This window comes from Puntigrus tetrazona, unplaced genomic scaffold (assembly GCF_018831695.1).
Source record: "Puntigrus tetrazona isolate hp1 unplaced genomic scaffold, ASM1883169v1 S000000003, whole genome shotgun sequence".
In the NCBI taxonomy this organism is placed as follows: Eukaryota; Metazoa; Chordata; class Actinopteri; order Cypriniformes; family Cyprinidae; genus Puntigrus; species Puntigrus tetrazona.
The window spans coordinates 2,524,170-2,546,247 of NW_025047683.1; the positions used below are offsets into that span (position 1 = coordinate 2,524,170).

General features: G+C 42.5%; 1 protein-coding gene across 1 annotated transcript; it reads left to right on the forward strand.

Annotated features, from left to right (window-relative positions):
• The first annotated feature begins 7,599 nt into the window (after positions 1-7,599).
• Positions 7,600-11,862, forward strand: LOC122331871 (laminin subunit beta-1-like). Its single transcript, XM_043229408.1, has 3 exons — positions 7,600-7,727; positions 11,164-11,323; positions 11,431-11,862. Exons 1-3 carry the CDS (start codon positions 7,620-7,622, stop codon positions 11,559-11,561), a joined length of 399 nt encoding a protein of 132 aa, XP_043085343.1. The 5' UTR covers positions 7,600-7,619; the 3' UTR covers positions 11,562-11,862.
• Positions 11,863-22,078: the final 10,216 nt, after the last annotated feature.

The window sequence follows — 22,078 nt, forward strand, 5'->3', positions numbered from 1 at the left end:
ATTGGAGCTGTTCATTATGGTCACACTACAGCCAGTATCCACTTCAAACGATACATTTGATTTGTTAATAGCCAACGTGATGGTCAGTGGAGCTACTTTCGGAATTTCTGTTTCTTGCAAACTGTACACAGTATAAATGCCTTCTTCATCAGATGCCGATGTACTTTTCTCATCTCTACTCACATAATGCATTCTCTGTCCTCCCCTCTTACGTCTTGCGCCCCCTTGGAAGTATAATTCTCCATAGGACGTTTTTGATTTACATACTTTCATTATGTGTCCTTGTTTCCCACATTTATGACATTTCTCAGCAGCAAATCGACATTCATTAGCCAAATGTTGCAAACTTCCACATCTGTAACATGCTCGCTTTTGAGCCTCATCATGTGTTACCGACGTTTTGTGCACTCTCATTGAAACGGCTGTTTCTGAACGGTAAGCTTGTAAATCTTTTACATCTTTATTGGCTGTTTCCATTGCTTGGGCTATTTTCAGTGCTTTCTCAAATGTTAAATCCATTTCTGCCAATAGTCTGCGCTGAATACGATCATCATTTATGCCACATACCAGTCTGTCCCGAAGCATTTCTGTCAGTTTTTCTCCATAATTACAATCATGAGCTAGTTTTCTCAGTACTGCCACATACTCAAGCACAGCTTCCCCTCTTCTCTTGATCTTGAATTGAATTTAAATCGTTGTACAATTTCACTAGGCTTTGGATTGAAATGCTCCTTCAGTAATTCTACTAATTCAGCAAATGTCTTCGTTCCTGGTTTAACTGGACTTAACAAATTCCTTAGAAGACTGTATGTTTGACTTCCTACAGAGCTTAATAATATAGCTTTCTGCTTGGTTGCTTCTGTAATTTCATTTGCCTCGAAGAAGTGTTGTAAAATTTCGCAATATTCTTCCCAAGACTGCGATTGACTATCAAATGGCGTTACTGTTCCTACCATAGTGGCCATCTTCTTTTCCAAAGTTCCAACTCATAGAGATCCAGTTTCTTTGCCTCCTTCCGTCTTAGTATTCTCCTTGTTTATCCTCGTCGCCAAAAGATGTAATAACTTGAGAGGAAACACAAGGTCTGTTCAAGGTTACATTTTTTACTTAGCCGTATGTCAACAAACAGTCCACACAATCAATTCATGGGTGGCTTCAGGTGCGCACCCCTACTTCTTCTATGCTGCTATTTTAAGCATTTACAGACACCCTAAGCTTGCCCTCTAGTGGTCATCACAATAACTCAGTATACAACAATTCTACAACACAAACCTTTATTCAACAAACCTTACCCGTACCTTACAACATTTACCTATAGTAATAACATAATTTTAGAACAGGTTTTTGAAGTTTGCTTTTCTGCTGCAATACCTTTTTCGAATTATTTTTCTTAAATAATGACCCCTAAACACTTGCGCGTTTACTGTTTGATGTTAATGGAAAGACGCTAAGCCCTAATTTGTGTTTCCTTTATACTGCAGATGTATTTTAATCTTAACCTATATTACATTTGAATTTATTCAGCCATGTAAGAAGCACCAGGGAAAAATTAAATAAAATAGAGTATCCTTCTATGTTCTAGAAGTTCAGTAAATGTGAGAATAAAGAATATATGCGTGTTATAGGTTCATGTAAATGAATTTATGATATTGTTCATTTTAAAATGGAATGTTAATGATTTAGAAATTTAGAAAGCCTATAGGACAACGAAAACAGGCTATGTTAATACCCAATGTATCTTAATAGAATTATTTGAAGCTACATCCACAAGTCGTTACAACAAATGCAGTTTCTGAGTGAATCTGTAGTACATTTTACTGTAGACTGATTTTAATATGAAATACAAATGTCAATATATGTTGTTTTATGGCAAAAACTTTTAAATAAATAAATAAATGAATTGGCTCTATATTCATTTGTGCTAATTTCCAACAATACATTATGCAACTCTACTAAAATGAATATCAACCGCAAAAATGTCAACAACATAAAACGACCACTAGATGGCAGCGTACAAAAGGTCTCGGGGTCACCATCACAAACCACAACACAGACATAAACAAGGTCTGTGTCTTTCAAAGTCAATTCATTTTCATTGTGTTTAGTATTGTAAGAGCGAGGATCCTTAGAGACAAGTCAATAAATCAAGCAATTTCCATAATTACAAGCAGAAAACTCTTGCTGAGCTCCATTGTGTTTTAATGCAGCTCAGTTTATTTTATTTATTTTTAAAGCACACTGGTTTGATCATATCAGCAAACTTCACTATAGGGACATTTGTAATGACAGACAAAACAGCTTACACCCCATATTAAAAGTGACAATAGCTTACCAAATAATAATATAATTTATGCTCATTTTTAACAGATGGTCACCAGACAAGAATAGCTGGACTTCCTTTTAGTCCTTCCCTTCTGTTTTTCAATTTTATGACCAATTTTGTTTTTGTTGCCGAACTGCAAAATATGCTTTTCTTACATACGTTTCGGAAAAAATATCTAGAAATCAAAATGATCAGAATCAGAATCAGAATCACTTTATTGCCAGGTATGTTTGCACATACGAGGAATTTGTTTTAGTGACAAAAACTCTACAGTGCAACACGATAACAAGACAAGACAGATATAAAGAGAATTATGTACAATATACAAAATATAAAATGTGCAACACAGCAAAAATAAAAATAGAAAAATAAAAATATATACTATAATTATTGCTTCCTTTTAAGAAAAAGTGAGTCAAAATTAAGTGAGAGATTTTTCTTGAAAAGTCTGTCAGTCTTGAAAATCCCTCTAATTGAAGATTTTTTTGAATATTTTGGCTGGACAACAATGAAACAAATCTAAACAAGAACAGCAGTTTTTTTGCAGTGTAGTTCATACAGTAGCATATTTTACGATGGCCTATATATATATTAAAATAAGTATTAAAATAACTCAAATAGTATTTTACAATTGAAACTAAAACAGCGAATCATAGTTCAAATGATTCGTTCAAAAGACTGATTCATTCAGGAGTCTGTTCTTAATGAGTGTCTAACTGAATCATTGACTCGTTCGTTTAAAAACGCACATTCATGCATAAACCAAACTCATTTAAAACTATTTTCTTTGACGAAGCAGAGCGAAATCATGAAAAAGTGTTGCAGTCATACAATGTAAGTCATTTAATATCAGCGTCGTTTATTGAACTGTTGTATGAAATCTTGCAAATGAAACTCCTTGAATTGTCATTTAAAGCTGTTTTAAAACAGTTAAATAATTAAAATGAAATCTATTATAAAAATTTAATTTAAAAAGAAATGAATAATTGCATAAATATTCAACTCGTGCTGAGATGTACGAGCGATGCGGAACTGACGTAAGCGCCGGCGTGATTCGCGTCTTAGTTGCTATAGCGACGTGTGTTATGAGTTCCGCCTGAATATATAAACACTCGAACCCATCGCTATCTGTTGGTTGTGAGACGAGGAGACATTTGAGTATTTTCTGATCAGATCTTGTTGCTTTCTGAAGCTCATCGGAGGATTCGAGAAGAAGACTTTTATTTCAGACGGAGATCAGCGGATTTTCTTGGAGAAGAGTTTTAAACTGTTATTTGTTCTATAACTAAACTTATTACTGCAGTTGTGTCTTGTATTGTTATTGTATTTCATTTTATTTTATACATTTTCTTTTTTTTTCTCCTATTTGGAGTTTGGAGGAAGTCGTCAATGGCTCACTCGGACGAAAGACGAGGTATGTTTTTAATGGATTATTTTAGGATATTTATTATTGGTATGTGCATTGTTTGACAGCTTGTGCAACCTGTTATATTGAAGTTAAGTGATGCGTGTCTTGTTCCACGTGACAGATAAACTGTGCTAAATAAGGTTTTGATTATTGACTGTTAATAAAACAGTATGAAGTATTGTAAGTGTGTAATATTTCAGCCTCGGGCCGCTCCAGATCCAGGAGCGCTGCTATCTCTCAGACGGCTGCTCAGGAGGATGGGAGACGAGGCTCTGGTGATCGTGACCCAGAGCAGCCCCTGAGCCAAGAGCTACCAGGATACATCGCGCCTCTGCCTTCTGACCTGGCTGTTTCTGTGTCCACAGATCAGCCTCACAGGAAGAGGAAGCGGCAGAGCGGCGGCCGGGAGGATGAAGGGCCGTCACCTCCAACACAAGACCAGCCAAACGCTCCCGCAGAGGTCAGGATTATCAAAGATGTCATGACTCAGTTATTAATAGAAAATGTTCTGTTTATACATGTTCTTGTGCGTTTCAGAAGCGTATGCCAAGGGCCCATTGCTGGGCCGAGGTGGATTCGGCTCGGTGCATGCTGGGATACGCAGGTCCGACAGACTGCCAGTAAGACGTTTCCTTCCCTGCCTCCTTCAAACAGCTTTTAGAGTTGGCGATATCAGTGAAGGCGTGATTTCCTGCGGTTGATCTGTTCACAGGTTGCCATCAAGTACGTTTGCAAAAGCAGGACGCCTGAGAAGCTGAAAGTGGTGAGTTGAAGGTGAATCTGTTGTGAATCTGCATTCAGCTCTGGATGTAACGGATCTTTGGTCTCTGCAGGAAGGTCAGGGTCTGCTGCCGCTGGAGGTGGCGTTGATGACCCTGGTCAATTCGGCTCCTGCCTGCCCAAACGTCCTGCAGCTGCTGGAGTGGTTCGACCATCGCAGACGCTACACCATGATCCTGGAGCGTCCCGTTCCTTGCCAAGATCTCCAGAGTTTCTGCGAGGAGAACGGATGTCTGGAGGAGACTCTGGCCAAGAAAGTCCTGCTGCAGCTGATCACGGCGCTGAAACACTGCGAGAGCCGCGGAGTCCTGCACCGGGACGTCAAACCGGAGAACCTGCTGATCTCCACTGAGTCACACGACATCAAGCTGCTGGACTTCGGCTGTGGAGATCTGCTGCAAGACTCGGCCTACCGACACTTTGCAGGTTGCTTTGATCTCACTGCAGTGATGCGTTTGTGAACAGCAAAGGGAAGATTTTGATCGGACGTTTGTGGTCTTGTTGTGTCTCTCAGGCACTCTTGAATACGCCCCTCCTGAGTGGTTTCGGCAGCACCGCTATCACGCAGGACCGGCTACGGTTTGGTCGGTCGGGGTGACGCTCTACAGCATCCTGTGCGGCTGTTTCCCCTTCAGAGGAGCACGCAGGGTCACCTCCAAAAGCAGGCTGACCTTCCCTAGAGAGCTGTCTACAGGCAAGAGACAGACGTCACGTCCAGATCCAGGTGAAGCGTGTGCTTTTGTGTTGCTGAAGACTGTGTTGTGTGTAACAGAGTGCCGTCAGCTGATTCGCTGGTGTCTCAGTGCATCGGCATCAGACCGGCCCAGTTTAGAGGACATTGAGAGCCACCCCTGGTTAAACTGAACAGGTGTAAGGCCAGTGACACACACTTTCTGAATCACAGCAGAGTCACGGCTGGATTGTGTCGTTGGGATCAGTCTAGATCAATGCTTTTCGACTGTTTGTATAGGGAGAGCAGGAGTGACACAGGAAGTGCGGAGAACTGCTTCCTGGTCACCTTCAGTCCGGTGAGGGGCTCTGTGTGGATCCTGGAGGAGCTGAACACACAGCACCAGCAGAAACCAGAGCCTGAGATCAGATAGAGATTGGGGTTTTTTAGCTAAAGCGTGTTTTTCAGAATGAGAGTAGAGAGAAAAAAGGGAGAAATGGGACATTGTGTAAATAAGAGGAACAGACCGAGGCACTAGACACTAAATTGTACATATAATTCATATTTATTCATGTTTAGATGTAATAGATTTTTAGTTGGTTTGCAAAAGGAGTCTGTGCTGTCTAAAACCAGCTTGTGGTTTTGTAAATTAATTTGGTCATATAATGAAATGTAATTTCAATTATACATTTAGTGTAAATATATTTGAATAAAGCCTGTACGTTTGCAGATGATTGCAGTGTCTTTTAGTGGACAGAGGGTTAATGTGTGTATTTGTTTGTTATGTTGCACTTTAAGCGATACATTCTGCTATTTCTAAGGATTATGACAGGAACACAGTGAATTATGATAATACTGTATATTATACCTTTTAGTGCAAATACACTCTTGGAAATAAAGGTACAAAAGCTGTCACTGGGGCGGTAGATTTTTAAAGGGACATGTTTGTACCTAAAGGGTCCATTTTGGTAGCTTAAAAGGTACATATTAGTTCGTAAAGGTACATATTTGAGCCTATGTCACGGTGTGGTTTGCGAGAAGGAGCACTCAATGAGAAAAATAAACTAAAACAGTTTTAATCCTCTAAAAACGAACAAAATAGCAATATAGCTGCAAGCAGGCAGGACAAAAAGGACCACACGCATTAAAGACGAGAACTGACGATTAAACAGAAGCAAACTGGAACTTAAATACACACAGGAATTGACTAAATTAACAAGACACAGTTAGACAATTAATAGAAAGTAGGTGACACTGAACACATGGGAGAAGACAAAACAACAACAAAAGAGTCCACACGTGTGACAACCTAATAGGTACAAAAGTGTATTTTTAAAAACGCGTACCGCCCAGTGACAGCTTTTGTACCTTCATTTTTGAGTGTGTGTGAAATACAAATAGAAAAAAACAGCAGGTTTGAAATGATCTGACATTATTTGCTCATTTAGCAGTAAGCTGTGTAAGTGTTAAGGTTTCTTTTAAAACACTTGAATTAATAAATGTGACGATGCTGGCCTCACAAAGAAGATCAGAAAGGTAACCTTATCCCTGACTTGTTAAACCCTCATTAAACCCACTTGTTAAAAGCCTTTACAGCACGAATCCCATTCCAGAGCTGAAGAAATGACTAAATTCCTCTGAATTCTGATATTTTTGTGTTAATATCAGGCAATTGTTTTGGAGTTTATCACAATTCTGTTTTTGATGCATGTGTGAGTGTTGTGAGGAAGTCATTGTGCAAGAGTTTATGGAGAATATTACATGGCAACATATCTCTCGCTCTTTATGTACGGTCAGTTTAATTCTGTCAGTTTCCCTGAAGAAAGAAAGAGTAAAGAAAGGAATAAAAGAAGGACAGAAAGAGAGAGAGAGAGAATCTGCGGCTGTCGGGAGTACATCTATTTATAGATATGTATTTGCCTTCAGGTATTTATAAACAAAAATAGGCATGAAATAATGTTTTCTAAATCATTAAAATGTGAAAATTGACTGGAACAAAAAGTATCAGAGGAAAATAGAAATCATGTCTTTATAGCATTTTTAATTAAGGCGTAGTACAAGACTTCTTTGTCGTACAAATAATTGTCGAAAGCAAAAACATTTAGTAGAAAAATCTGACGTGAAGGAAAAACTATTTTTGGAATGAGCAATTTTGAGTGGGATTCTGGTTGAGAAGCACTTCACTAAAATGTACCATATCTGTGGAATGTGGTAGCATTGCCACCTACTGACCAGTTCATTGTTAACTGTATTTATATATAGCTTTTAACAATACAGATTGTGTCAAAGCACTTAAGAGTATCAAACAGGAGAATAGTAAAGTAAAATGTAGTGTCTGTGCAGTCAAATGACAATAATAACTGGAAATGAATGTAAATGTTTGTATATTGTCTGGTTTTCACAGAAAGGAGGCGACGGATGTGAAAGACACCTCTGAGATGGTGAAGGAGGCCTTGCAGCAGGCTGAGCGCGCCCAGAGTTCAGTGACCGAGGCTCTGAAACAGGCCAGCGCTGACATCAAGGGAACGCAAGACCTGCTGGTCTCCGTAAGTCTACATTTCTAGCCATTGGTTCCAAAGGGGACCGTTTTAGCCATTCTTTAGTCATTAGTAATTTGGACTTGATCTTTGAAGCAATTTGTGACTCTTTTTTGTTTAAAATGCGTTGGACTTGGAGCTAAAACTGAGTAACACCGCTCGAAGGCTGCTGAAGTTGGAAAGCGATGTAGCTTTGCTGAAAGAAAAGGCACTCAACACCTCCACCAGCGCGAACAGCACAGAGAAAGAGGCGGACAGCATCAAGGCACTTCAAAAATTCAAATTCAAATTTGATTTGTCACATACACATACATACATGGTACGACATGCAGTGAAATGTTTTTACAACCTTCCAGCGTCGGAATAGAAAACGAAAAATATAAAATATAAAAAAATATATATATACGAAGAAGTGTACAAAGTATAAAAGGTAAAAAATAAAATAAAGTATAAAATATAAAGTGGCTGTGTGAATGTCCAATGTAAAGTGACTAGTGGAGTATTGTCCAGTGTAATTGTCCAGTTGTAAGTGGGTATCTGGGGAAAGAGGGGTGAACATGGGAATCCCGGTGATTAGGCGCTGGGTGTTCTCTGGTTCAGACTCCGAATGGCCTGCGGGAAGAAGCTCCTCCTCATTCTCTCTGTGTTTGCCTTCAGGGAAGGAAAGCGCTTTCCTTAACGCAACAGAAAGAAGAGTCCATTGTTGGGATGGCCGAGGTCTTCCACGATCTTCCTGGCCCTGGTACAGCACCGCTTGTTGTAGATGTGCTGCAGCAGCACAGGAGGTCAGTGCGGGTGGTGCGCTCAGCTGACCGCACCACCCTCTGAAGGGCTCGCCTGTCCTGCATGGTGCTGTTCCCGAACCAGGAGGTGATGTTTCCGTCAGGACACTCTCAATGGTGCAGGTGTAAAAGTTCCTGAGCACCTGAGATGGGAGTCTGAAGTCCCTTAAGCGCCTCAGATGGTATAGACGCTGCCGGGCCTTCTTCACCAGGGTGTTGATGTGACAGGACCAAGACAGGTCCTGCGTGATGTGAACACCCAGGTACCGAAAAACTGTCCACTCTCTCCACCGGGGTCCCCTTTGATCATGATGGGATGGTAAGAGCGCACCTGCTTCGTGCTGAAGTCCACTATTAACTCCTTTTGTTTTTTTCTGACGTTCAGGAGCAGATTGTTCTCCTGAAGGTAGACCATCTCATCGTTGTTGGATATCAGGCCCACCACGACAGTGTCGTCAGCAAATTTAATGATGGTGATGGAGTTTGTAGTGGCCACACAGTCATGTGTGTACAGCGAGTACAACAGGGGCTCAGAACACAACCCTGAGGGGCTCCAGTGCTGAGAGTGAGGGAGGATGAGGTGTGTTTTCCCATCCGTGCACGGCTTGTGGTCTGTCGGTCAGGAAGTTGGTGATCCAGTGACGCAGGGATGGGCTGAGTCCCAGGACCTCCAACTTCGAGGTGAGTGTGGAGGGAACTATGGTGTTGAACGCTGAACTATAGTCCACGAACAGCAATTTCACATAGTTCCCTTTTCTAAAATCCAGGTGGCTCGTGGTTGTGTGGAGGAGGTGTGTGATGGCATCCTCCGTGAGACCGGTTCTGGCGGTGGGCGAATTGTAGTGGGTCGAGTGTGTCCGGTAGTGATGCGGTGATGAAGTCTCTGACGAGTCTCTCAAAGCACTTCATCTCTACCGTCGTCAGAACTGCGCGGTAATCATTCAGGCAAGAGGCAAGAGGTTTCTTCGGCACAGGAACAATGATGGACTGTTTGAAACACGAGGGGACTGTAGACTGTTTCAGGGAGAGATTAAATATCTAAGGTAAGACTCTGTTATTTATTTATTTTCGTTTGAGTAGGTTATTTATATTTTGTAGTTTGTAGTTTGTTTATTATGTTGGCCTTGCCCTCTCCTGAAGATTTGCTTCCTCTGTTATTCATCTGTTCTTAAATAAATGAAAGATATTTATTCAAGACTGCGTTTGTGCTTTTCTGGATCAGGGGATTGATGTGACCGTCCGACGTTTTTTTTTTGTTTTTGTAGACTTTATTTGTTACAGCCTTGCGTGCCCCTAGACAAGCGGGAGGCTCGTAACACTATCCCCGTGTTATAGGCTGCGGAGCGGGATCTCAGAGAGTCGTGGATAGTTTACCCACGGTTTACCCACGGCTTCTGGTTGGGAAACGTCCTGATGACTGTTTTCTACCGTGTCATCCGCTAGTTTCGATGAATCCCATCACTGCTTCTGTGAACACGTTGACGTCCTCGGAGCTACACCTGAACATGGCCCAGTCTGCGTCATCCAAAGCGTCCTGCAGAGCGGCCACCGAATGCTCAGACCAGCGTGACACCTCCCTCTGTACCGGGGCTTCCTGTTTCAGCCTCTGTTTGTAAACAGGCACGAGGAAGATGGCGTCATGGTCCGATTTACCAAGCGGTGGGCATGATTTTGCCTTGTAGCTCTCTATGAAGGGTGTGTAGCAGTGATCCAGTGTCCTTTCGCCCCTGGTGGGGCAGGTGAGTTGCTGGTGAAAGTTTGGCGGTGCGCGCTTGAGGTTTGCACTGTTAAAATCCCCCATCACAATGAGTGCGGCGTCCCGGTGCTGTGACTGGTGTGATGTTAGGTGATCGTGCTTGAGGTGGAATATAAACGGCACTGACTATGACCGAGCTGAATTCTTGTGGAAGATAGAAAGGGCGACAATTGATGGTCAGAAGTTCCAGGTTTGGTGTGCAGGAGCGTGAGAGAGGGTTGGTAAACAACTCGCACCAGCGATTGTTCACCATCAGACACACTCCACCTCCTCTTGTCTTCCCCGACTCCATTGTTCTGTCCATGCGGTAAACAGAGAAAAACTCGGCCGGTTGTATGGCGTACCACTGGGTTCAGCCATGTCTTGGTGAAGCAGAGGAGGTTGCAGTCCCGCACCATGTCTCTCTGGAACTTGATCCTTGCCCTGAGGTCATCGAGCTTGTTTTCCAGAGACTGGACGTTGGCTAACAGGACACTAGGTAGGGGAGCGCGGCGTGAGCGTGCCCTCAACCTGTTCCTGATGCCGGCTCGTTTCCCTCGTGGATGCCGGTGCGGGTCGCGTCCTTTTGTCTTCGACAGGATCTCGCTCGGCCAACATGGGTCCGGGTTTAAAAACGGCGAAAGGTGGGTGCATTGTACACCAATAGATATAAGAGTGGCTCGGTCATATGTAGTAATAGCCATCTTATATAAAGAAAACAGCGTGAGACTATTTAAAATACAAACATACTTAACAAAAAAACAGAAAGTTTTGCCGGAGCGGTCGTGACGGCAGCCGACCTCAACGGCGCCATCTTGCACTTGCTGAGCAGCTCAAAAGGTGCATGAATCACCTGGATATGATACGTCATCTCTGCTAAGAAGTGTTGTGGGTTTGTAACCTATACTATACATGACTGTTTATGCAGGATCTGGATTCAGAGCTGAAGGACAAGTACAGTAGTGTCGAGCAGGTGATCACACAGAAAGCAGAAGGAGTGGCAGAGGCCAAGAAAAGAGCAGAGAAACTCCAACAGGAAGCCAAAACATGGCTGCTACAGGCCAGCGACAAACTCCAGCTGCTAAAAAGTATGTCAATAACGCATCTCTAATTAAAGCATTAGAAGAGAACCATCACAAAACATTAACTTTTTAAATGTTCTCGCTTAAAAGAACAATATGTCTGTGTTTTTCAGATCCTGAGAAGAACTATGATGTAGATCAGAAGCTGCTGGAGGACAAGGCCAATGAACTGGTGGATGTGGATAAGGCTGTGAAAGAACTGCTTCAGGAGATCAGTCACAAAGTCACCGTCTACAGCACCTGACTGTTTTAACACTACTACTGACTGCTTTGGGAACATTTATGAAATTACCTTCTACGTCAAATCCCTGAGAAGGTTTTGTGAGTTTTACCCATACTTTATGATCACTGTATGGAAGGGTGTTACACACTTTTATGAACACGAGAGAATGCGATTTGGATTTTAAACCATAGCAGACCAAAGAGTGAATGTAGGATATGCCCAACATAACTATGAGACTGCAATTACATTGACCTCATTGTTTCAATTTTAGATTAGAGTTAAAAAGTAAAATAATATAAATGTAATTTTTACAAACGTTTTTGTTTACAGATACTTGGACCAACTTGAATACCATGAAAGTTCAAATCAGAATAAACTCAAGTGTGAAACTGACATTGTTATTGTGTAAATTTCTCAAATCAAGGAAATCAATCAATCTGAGGAAACCTTAAAATATGCAAACAACACTGAAGACTGAAGTGTATTGTGAAAAAAATCACTCTTTACTCCAAAATATTTTTACATTTGTTTATTTTCAGTTGTTGGTTTTATTGCTGGAAAATGACACTGATATGGACCGGGATCATGGCTGTAGACTGGAGCTGGACCTGTCCTGAAGCAATGAGGCTCGCAGACTGATGATACATGGAGCCCGCAGACTGATCTAAACGATCCAGATAAAGATCTGTTACCTATTCTCAATTGCCCTGTGTATCATCAGTCTTGGGCTACAGCTCTGACATTGTTCTTGTGCTCTTGTGGATTTGCTTCTGAATCAGACACCAGTCGTGTTGTGTTTGTTACTACGTTACAGCTGCGTTATTTAAACTCGCACACTCAGAAGTGTTCAGCTGGGATCAGGCTTTATGAAGAACAGTCAAGATCTTCCACAGTGACTCAATCAATCATTTGTTATTTAAACTTGCCTTATACACAGAGGCATTGTCATGTTAGAGTCCTGTCCATAAATCTGTATCCACAATTCCCTAGAACATCATTGTATGCTTTAACATTACGATTTGTACTCATGGATATTATAATAATAAATACATACTAAATTTAATGATAAAATTAATAATAAAGTAGTTCAACCTGTTTATTGGAAGTGGGTGACCCAAAACTTTTGTCAATATAGTGTATAAAGATACATTTACATTTGTGTTTACATGCATTTACTTCAGTCTTTTATCTGTCTTTATCTCTTTAGACTGCTTTTGGACACATTAAATATGATTTTTTTGCCAAACACCTACTTTTATTCAACAAACCTTACCTGTATTCTCTATGAGACTTACTTTTAGTCAACAAACTTTACCTGTATTCTAGAGGACATATCTTAACTCAACAGACCTTACTTGTACTCTAAAACACTTACCTTTAGTCAAGAAAGCATACCTGTATTCTACAGGACTTACCTGTTTTCTAAATCACTTACCTTCATTCAACAAATCTTACATGTATTCTACTGGACTTACCTTTAATCAACAGACCTAATCTGCATTCTACAGGACTTACCTTTAGTTAACAAGCTGTACCTGTACTCTTACCTTTAGTCAACATACGTTACCTGTATTCTAGAGGACTTACCTGTTTTCTAAATTACTTACCTTAATTCAACAAGCCTTACATCTATTCCACAGGACTTACCTGTTTTCTAAATCACTTAGCTTCATTCAACAAACCTTTCCTGTATTCTACAGGACTTACCTTTAGTCAAATCAAATCAAATCAAATCAAATTCAAATTCCATTGGTCACATACACAGACATACGTAGTAGTACGACATGTAGTGAAATGCTTTGGAGCCATCATCCCATCCACATCCAGATACAAGATGGGGTTAGACATGATGGGATGACAGAAATAAGGAAGTACAGCATTTACATGAGGAAGGGTGAGGCGAGAAAAAAAACAAAAACAAACCCAGACTGTGCTCCTAGGGGACCTGTCACCAAGCCAGCAGAGGAGCTCTTACCCTGGGTGATCTGCGATCACTCCTCTGCTGCTACTTCCTGTTCCAGGACTATAAAAACTGTAGCAAGCCACTCGCCTGCAGGTTGCATTGTTTCGCCTGTTTCTTTGTTAGATCGTTCGTGGATTATTGTTTCTGATTTCCCTGGTTTTGACCCTGTCTGTTTTTCGGTTTTCTGATTGTTTGCTGCCTGACCTGACCATCGCCTGTTTCTGGATTTTGTTATTGCCTCGCCTCCTATACATCTGTTTGCCCTGTTTGACGCCTGCCTGCTATGACCATGCCTTCGTTTAATAAAAGCCTGCATATGGATCCGCACGCCTCAGGCCCCTCATTCATGACAGAATGCAACCTCACACCAGGATCCAGCGGCTTTTCACCTGATCCATGTCCAGGTAGGACCCTCGCTAGACGTTTATTGGCCCTCAAGCAAGGCACTCGATCAATTGAGGATTATACTCAAGAGTTTCTGGACATGGCTTACCTCTCTGACATACCTGACTGCTTATTGATTGAGTTGTATCATGAGGGAGTAAATCAGCCACTCAAGACAAAACTTGTTCGTGAGGGTCCACGTGAGTCGCTTGCACAGTTTATTGAGTTCGGTTTAGTGACTGTGGGGTCAGCTTTCACGTTGGGTGTTGAGGAGGAAAAGGATACAGCATCAACTCCAGTAATGGCTGCCTTCCCAGAGCCGCTGCCCAAGATGGCGCCTTCTTCCCAGAGCCGCTGACCAAGATGACCGCCTTCTTCCCAGAGCCGCTGCCCAAGATGGCCGCTTCTTCCCAGAGCCGCTGCCCAAGATGGCCGCCTTCTTCCCAGAGCCGCTGCCCAAGATGGCCGCCTTCCCCGAGCTGCTGCCCAAGATGGCCGCCGCCTGCCCAGAGCCACTTCCCAAGATGGCCGCCGCCTGCCCAGAGCCGCTTCCCAAGATGGCCGCCGCCTGCCCAGAGCCGCTTCCCAAGATGGCCACCTGCCGTGCAAAGCCTCCAGTGCCCGCGCGTGCAAAACCTCAAGTTATCCCACCCTCCCACCCTTGCTACACGTCGTCGATGGATCCCAGCAGCCCCTGCACTCATCCTCTGCCCTCCACCTGGAGCTCACCACGGGTCTGCCAGTCTCCATCGCCGCCGTGGGTGAAGGATCCCTCGCTTCATCGTTCCGCCTCCGAGTCCCAGACTCCACCTCGGCTTGTAGACCCATCGGCTCCCCCTGGGCTTCTAGCTCCCTCCTCTCCACCGTGCTCCGTCAGTCCACCAGCTCCACCAGGCTCCATCGTCTCTCCAGCTACGCCTTGGTCGGTCGTCGACCATCCGTCGCCTCAGGATTCCACTCCTCCAGCTTCGCCTCGTCCCTCCATCCCTCCGGCTCTGTCAGGCTCCTCCCTCCCCCCGGCTCCACCTCAGTCCTCTGGCTTCACCGCGTCCTTCGTCGCCCCCGTCTCCGCATCAGTTGCCGAAGCCTGCGGTGTCGCCTAGGACCTCCAGCGCCTGTGTCACCCTGGCTCTTCGGCTCTCCGCCTCCGCCTCAGTCTCCTCGACCACCAGCTCCGCTGCCATCGGTCGGCCCCATGGAGTCGATGACAGTTACCTCTCCATGGCTCCTCCCTCCGTCGGCTCCACCACTGACCATCATGGCTGGGCTCTGGATCGCCTCCCGCTCCGGACTCCTCCTGTTTTCTCCCTGGCTCCTCCCTCCATCTCTTCCTCCTTGGACTCCGTTTGCTGACCCCCTCCTGGAACCCCTCCCAAGCTCACAGTGTTTTTGTTTGTTTTATGGAGTGCCAGGAGTCGCTCCTAGGAGGGGGCTATGTCACCAAGCCAGAAGAGGGGCTCTTACCCTGGGTGATCTGCGATCACTCCCTCTGCTGCTACTTCCTGTTCCAGGACTATAAAAACTGTAGCAAGCCACTCACCTGCAGGTTGCATTGTTTCGCCTGTTTCTTTGTTAGATCGTTCGTGGATTATTGTTTCTGAGTTCCCTGGTTTTGACCCTGTCTGTTTTTCGGTTTTCTGATTGTTTGCTGCCTGACCTGACCATCGCCTGTTTCTGGATTTTGTTATTGCCTCGCCTCCTATACATCTGTTTGCCCTGTTTGACGCCTGCCTGCTATGACCATGCCTTCGTTTAATAAAAGCCTGCATATGGATCCATGACGCCTCAGACCCCTCACTCATGACAGGACCACAGTGTGATAACGGGGAAAAAAAAACACCTCAGCAATAGAAGAAGATAGTTTAGACACTTTGACAACATGTAAAACAATGTAAAGTCTCTGGGTCATTGGGATCCTCCACTGGCGAGCAGTCATCCTTCTCTGGCAGCCGTCAATGCAGCGTTGATCCAGACCTGTCTGCCAGGCAGGCGGAAAGGTGGGAGTGAGGAGTGCGAGAGCGTCTTCACTGCCGTGATCTACCGGGGGAGTTGTTTTTCCAGCAGTGCATGGTAGAGGGAGTCGAAACCAGATAGGAATGGAATTTGTTTAGGCTTGGTGCGAGTAGTCGTAAGCAGTTTACCCGAACAACTCTATTGTCCATTGTGGTCCCCAAATTGATCCATTTTTCGATGCAAAGCCTCGAGCTTCCCCATGATGTTATCCAAAGTGCGGTTTACAACCACAGTCTGAGTCCCGACAGATCTGCCCACTACTTCAGTTATTCCAGGCAGCCTTGTGGGGCTGTGGACAGCTGCCCCTCGTTCTCTCAATTTGTCGATATACCAGGGCTATGCCCAATCCGATCAGCAATAGCCCCGTAATCAAAGTTCCGAAATGAAAGATATCTTCAATATCCTCCACGGAAAGAGGTGCCAAGCACACGAGACGCCACTTCTCCCACGCGTCCATCGAATACCCGGCTGCCATCGTCCCGGCAGGACAGTGGGGTTCCCCCTCTTCAAGAAGATAACCTTACTCGTACTCTAAAACACTGACCTTCAGTCAACAAACCTTACCTGTATTCTACAACATTTACCTTCAGTCAACAAATTGTACCTGTACTCTAAAACACTTATCTTTAGTCAACAAACCTTACTTGTATGCTACAGAACTTATCTGTACTCTATAGGACTTACCTGTACTGTACAACACTAACCTTTATTCAACAAACCTTACCTGTATTCTGCAGGACCTAACTGTATTCTACAACACAAACCTTTATTCAACAAACCTTACCCGTACCTTACAACATTTACCTATAGTAATAACATAATTTTAGAACAGGTTTTTGAAGTTTGCTTTTCTGCTGCAATACCTTTTTCGAATTATTTTTCTTAAATAATGACCCCTAAACACTTGCGCGTTTACTGTTTGATGTTAATGGAAAGACGCTAAGCCCTAATTTGTGTTTCCTTTATACTGCAGATGTATTTTAATCTTAACCTATATTACATTTGAATTTATTCAGCCATGTAAGAAGCACCACCAGGAAAAATTAAATAAAATAGAGTATCCTTCTATGTTCTAGAAGTTCAGTAAATGTGAGAATAAAGAATATATGCGTGTTATAGGTTCATGTAAATGAATTTATGATATTGTTCATTTTAAAATGGAATGTTAATGATTTAGAAATTTAGAAAGCCTATAGGACAACGAAAACAGGCTATGTTAATACCCAATGTATCTTAATAGAATTATTTCGAAGCTACATCCACAAGTCGTTACAACAAATGCAGTTTCTGAGTGAATCTGTAGTACATTTTACTGTAGACTGATTTTAATATGAAATACAAATGTCAATATATGTTGTTTTATGGCAAAAACTTTTAAATAAATAAATAAATGAATTGGCTCTATATTCATTTGTGCTAATTTCAACAACAATACATTATGCAACTCTACTAAAATGAATATCAACCGCAAAAATGTCAACAACATAAAACGACCACTAGATGGCAGCGTACAAAAGGTCTCGGGGTCACCATCACAAACCACAACACAGACATAAACAAGGTCTGTGTCTTTCAAAGTCAATTCATTTTCATTGTGTTTAGTATTGTAAGAGCGAGGATCCTTAGAGACAAGTCAATAAATCAAGCAATTTCCATAATTACAAGCAGAAAACTCTTGCTGAGCTCCATTGTGTTTTAATGCAGCTCAGTTTATTTTATTTATTTTTTAAAGCACACTGGTTTGATCATATCAGCAAACTTCACTATAGGGACATTTGTAATGACAGACAAAACAGCTTACACCCCATATTAAAAGTGACAATAGCTTACCAAATAATAATATAATTTATGCTCATTTTTAACAGATGGTCACCAGACAAGAATAGCTGGACTTCCTTTTAGTCCTTCCCTTCTGTTTTTCAATTTTATGACCAATTTTGTTTTTGTTGCCGAACTGCAAAATATGCTTTTCTTACATACGTTTTCGGAAAAAATATCTAGAAATCAAAATGATCAGAATCAGAATCAGAATCACTTTATTGCCAGGTATGTTTGCACATACGAGGAATTTGTTTTAGTGACAAAAACTCTACAGTGCAACACGATAACAAGACAAGACAGATATAAAGAGAATTATGTACAATATACAAAATATAAAATGTGCAACACAGCAAAAATAAAAATAGAAAAATAAAAATATATACTATAATTATTGCTTCCTTTTAAGAAAAAGTGAGTCAAAATTAAGTGAGAGATTTTTCTTGAAAAGTCTGTCAGTCTTGAAAATCCCTCTAATTGAAGATTTTTTGAATATTTTGGCTGGACAACAATGAAACAAATCTAAACAAGAACAGCAGTTTTTTTGCAGTGTAGTTCATACAGTAGCATATTTTACGATGGCCTATATATATATTAAAATAAGTATTAAAATAACTCAAATAGTATTTTACAATTGAAACTAAAACAGCGAATCATAGTTCAAATGATTCGTTCAAAAGACTGATTCATTCAGGAGTCTGTTCTTAATGAGTGTCTAACTGAATCATTGACTCGTTCGTTTAAAAACGCACATTCATGCATAAACCAAACTCATTTAAAACTATTTTCTTTGACGAAGCAGAGCGAAATCATGAAAAAGTGTTGCAGTCATACAATGTAAGTCATTTAATATCAGCGTCGTTTATTGAACTGTTGTATGAAATCTTGCAAATGAAACTCCTTGAATTGTCATTTAAAGCTGTTTTTAAAACAGTTAAATAATTAAAATGAAATCTATTATAAAAATTTAATTTAAAAAGAAATGAATAATTGCATAAATATTCAACTCGTGCTGAGATGTACGAGCGATGCGGAACTGACGTAAGCGCCGGCGTGATTCGCGTCTTAGTTGCTATAGCGACGTGTGTTATGAGTTCCGCCTGAATATATAAACACTCGAACCCATCGCTATCTGTTGGTTGTGTGAGACGAGAGACATTTGAGTATTTTCTGATCAGATCTTGTTGCTTTCTGAAGCTCATCGGAGGATTCGAGAAGAAGACTTTTATTTCAGACGGAGATCAGCGGATTTTCTTGGAGAAGAGTTTTAAACTGTTATTTGTTCTATAACTAAACTTATTACTGCAGTTGTGTCTTGTATTGTTATTGTATTTCATTTTATTTTATACATTTTCTTTTTTTTTCTCCCTATTTGGAGTTTGGAGGAAGTCGTCAATGGCTCACTCGGACGAAAGACGAGGTATGTTTTTTAATGGATTATTTTAGGATATTTATTATTGGTATGTGCATTGTTTGACAGCTTGTGCAACCTGTTATATTGAAGTTAAGTGATGCGTGTCTTGTTCCACGTGACAGATAAACTGTGCTAAATAAGGTTTTGATTATTGACTGTTAATAAAACAGTATGAAGTATTGTAAGTGTGTAATATTTCAGCCTCGGGCCGCTCCAGATCCAGGAGCGCTGCTATCTCTCAGACGGCTGCTCAGGAGGATGGGAGACGAGGCTCTGGTGATCGTGACCCAGAGCAGCCCCTGAGCCAAGAGCTACCAGGATACATCGCGCCTCTGCCTTCTGACCTGGCTGTTTCTGTGTCCACAGATCAGCCTCACAGGAAGAGGAAGCGGCAGAGCGGCGGCCGGGAGGATGAAGGGCCGTCCACCTCCAACACAAGACCAGCCAAACGCTCCCGCAGAGGTCAGGATTATCAAAGATGTCATGACTCAGTTATTAATAGAAAATGTTCTGTTTATACATGTTCTTGTGCGTTTCAGAAGCGTATGCCAAGGGCCCATTGCTGGGCCGAGGTGGATTCGGCTCGGTGCATGCTGGGATACGCAGGTCCGACAGACTGCCAGTAAGACGTTTCCTTCCCTGCCTCCTTCAAACAGCTTTTAGAGTTGGCGATATCAGTGAAGGCGTGATTTCCTGCGGTTGATCTGTTCACAGGTTGCCATCAAGCACGTTTGCAAAAGCAGGACGCCTGAGAAGCTGAAAGTGGTGAGTTGAAGGTGAATCTGTTGTGAATCTGCATTCAGCTCTGGATGTAACGGATCTTTGGTCTCTGCAGGAAGGTCAGGGTCTGCTGCCGCTGGAGGTGGCGTTGATGACCCTGGTCAATTCGGCTCCTGCCTGCCCAAACGTCCTGCAGCTGCTGGAGTGGTTCGACCATCGCAGACGCTACACCATGATCCTGGAGCGCCCCGTTCCTTGCCAAGATCTCCAGAGTTTCTGCGAGGAGAACGGATGTCTGGAGGAGACTCTGGCCAAGAAAGTCCTGCTGCAGCTGATCACGGCGCTGAAACACTGCGAGAGCGCGGAGTCCTGCACCGGGACGTCAAACCGAGAACCTGCTGATCTCCACTGAGTCACACGACATCAAGCTGCTGGACTTCGGCTGTGGAGATCTGCTGCAAGACTCGGCCTACCGACACTTTGCAGGTTGCTTTGATCTCACTGCAGTGATGCGTTTGTGAACAGCAAAGGGAAGATTTTGATCGGACGTTTGTGGTCTTGTTGTGTCTCTCAGGCACTCTTGAATACGCCCCTCCTGAGTGGTTTCGGCAGCACCGCTATCACGCAGGACCGGCTACGGTTTGGTCGGTCGGGTGACGCTCTACAGCATCCTGTGCGGCTGTTTCCCCTTCAGAGGAGCACGCAGGGTCACCTCCAAAAGCAGGCTGACCTTCCCTAGAGAGCTGTCTACAGGCAAGAGACAGACGTCACGCCCAGATCCAGGTGAAGCGTGTGCTTTTGTGTTGCTGAAGACTGTGTTGTGTGTAACAGAGTGCCGTCAGCTGATTCGCTGGTGTCTCAGTGCATCGGCATCAGACCGCCCAGTTTAGAGGACATTGAGAGCCACCCCTGGTTAAACTGAACAGGTGTAAGGCCAGTGACACACACTTTCTGAATCACAGCAGAGTCACGGCTGGATTGTGTCGTTGGGATCAGTCTAGATCAATGCTTTTCGACTGTTTGTATAGGAGAGCAGGAGTGACACAGGAAGTGCGGAGAACTGCTTCCTGGTCACCTTCAGTCCGGTGAGGGGCTCTGTGTGGATCCTGGAGGAGCTGAACACACAGCACCAGCAGAAACCAGAGCCTGAGATCAGATAGAGATTGGGGTTTTTAGCTAAAGCGTGTTTTTCAGAATGAGAGTAGAGAGAAAAAAGGAGAAATGGGACATTGTGTAAATAAGAGGAACAGACCGAGGCACTAGACACTAAATTGTACATATAATTCATATTTATTCATGTTTAGATGTAATAGATTTTTAGTTGGTTTGCAAAAGGAGTCTGTGCTGTCTAAAACCAGCTTGTGGTTTTGTAAATTAATTTGGTCATATAATGAAATGTAATTTCAATTATACATTTAGTGTAAATATATTTGAATAAAGCCTGTACGTTTGCAGATGATTGCAGTGTCTTTTAGTGGACAGAGGGTTAATGTGTGTATTTGTTTGTTATGTTGCACTTTAAGCGATACATTCTGCTATTTCTAAGGATTATGACAGGAACACAGTGAATTATGATAATACTGTATATTATACCTTTTAGTGCAAATACACTCTTGGAAATAAAGGTACAAAAGCTGTCACTGGGGCGGTAGATTTTTAAAAGGGACATGTTTGTACCTAAAGGGTCCATTTTGGTAGCTTAAAAGGTACATATTAGTTCGTAAAGGTACATATTTGAGCCTATGTCACGGTGTGGTTTATAGAAGGAGCACTCAATGAGAAAAATAAACTAAAACAGTTTTAATCCTCTAAAAACGAACAAAATAGCAATATAGCTGCAAGCAGGCAGGAAAAAAGGACACACGCATTAAAGACGAGAACTGACGATTAAACAGAAGCAAACTGGAACTTAAATACACACAGGAATTGACTAAATTAACAAGACACAGTTAGACAATTAATAGAAAGTAGGTGACACTGAACACATGGGAGAAGACAAAACAACAACAAAAGAGTCCACACGTGTGACAACCTAATAGGTACAAAAGTGTATTTTTAAAAAGCGTACCGCCCAGTGACAGCTTTTGTACCTTCATTTTTGAGTGTGTGTGAAATACAAATAAAAAAACAGCAGGTTTGAAATGATCTGACATTATTTGCTCATTTAGCAGTAAGCTGTGTAAGTGTTAAGTTTCTTTTAAAACACTTGAATTAATAAATGTGACG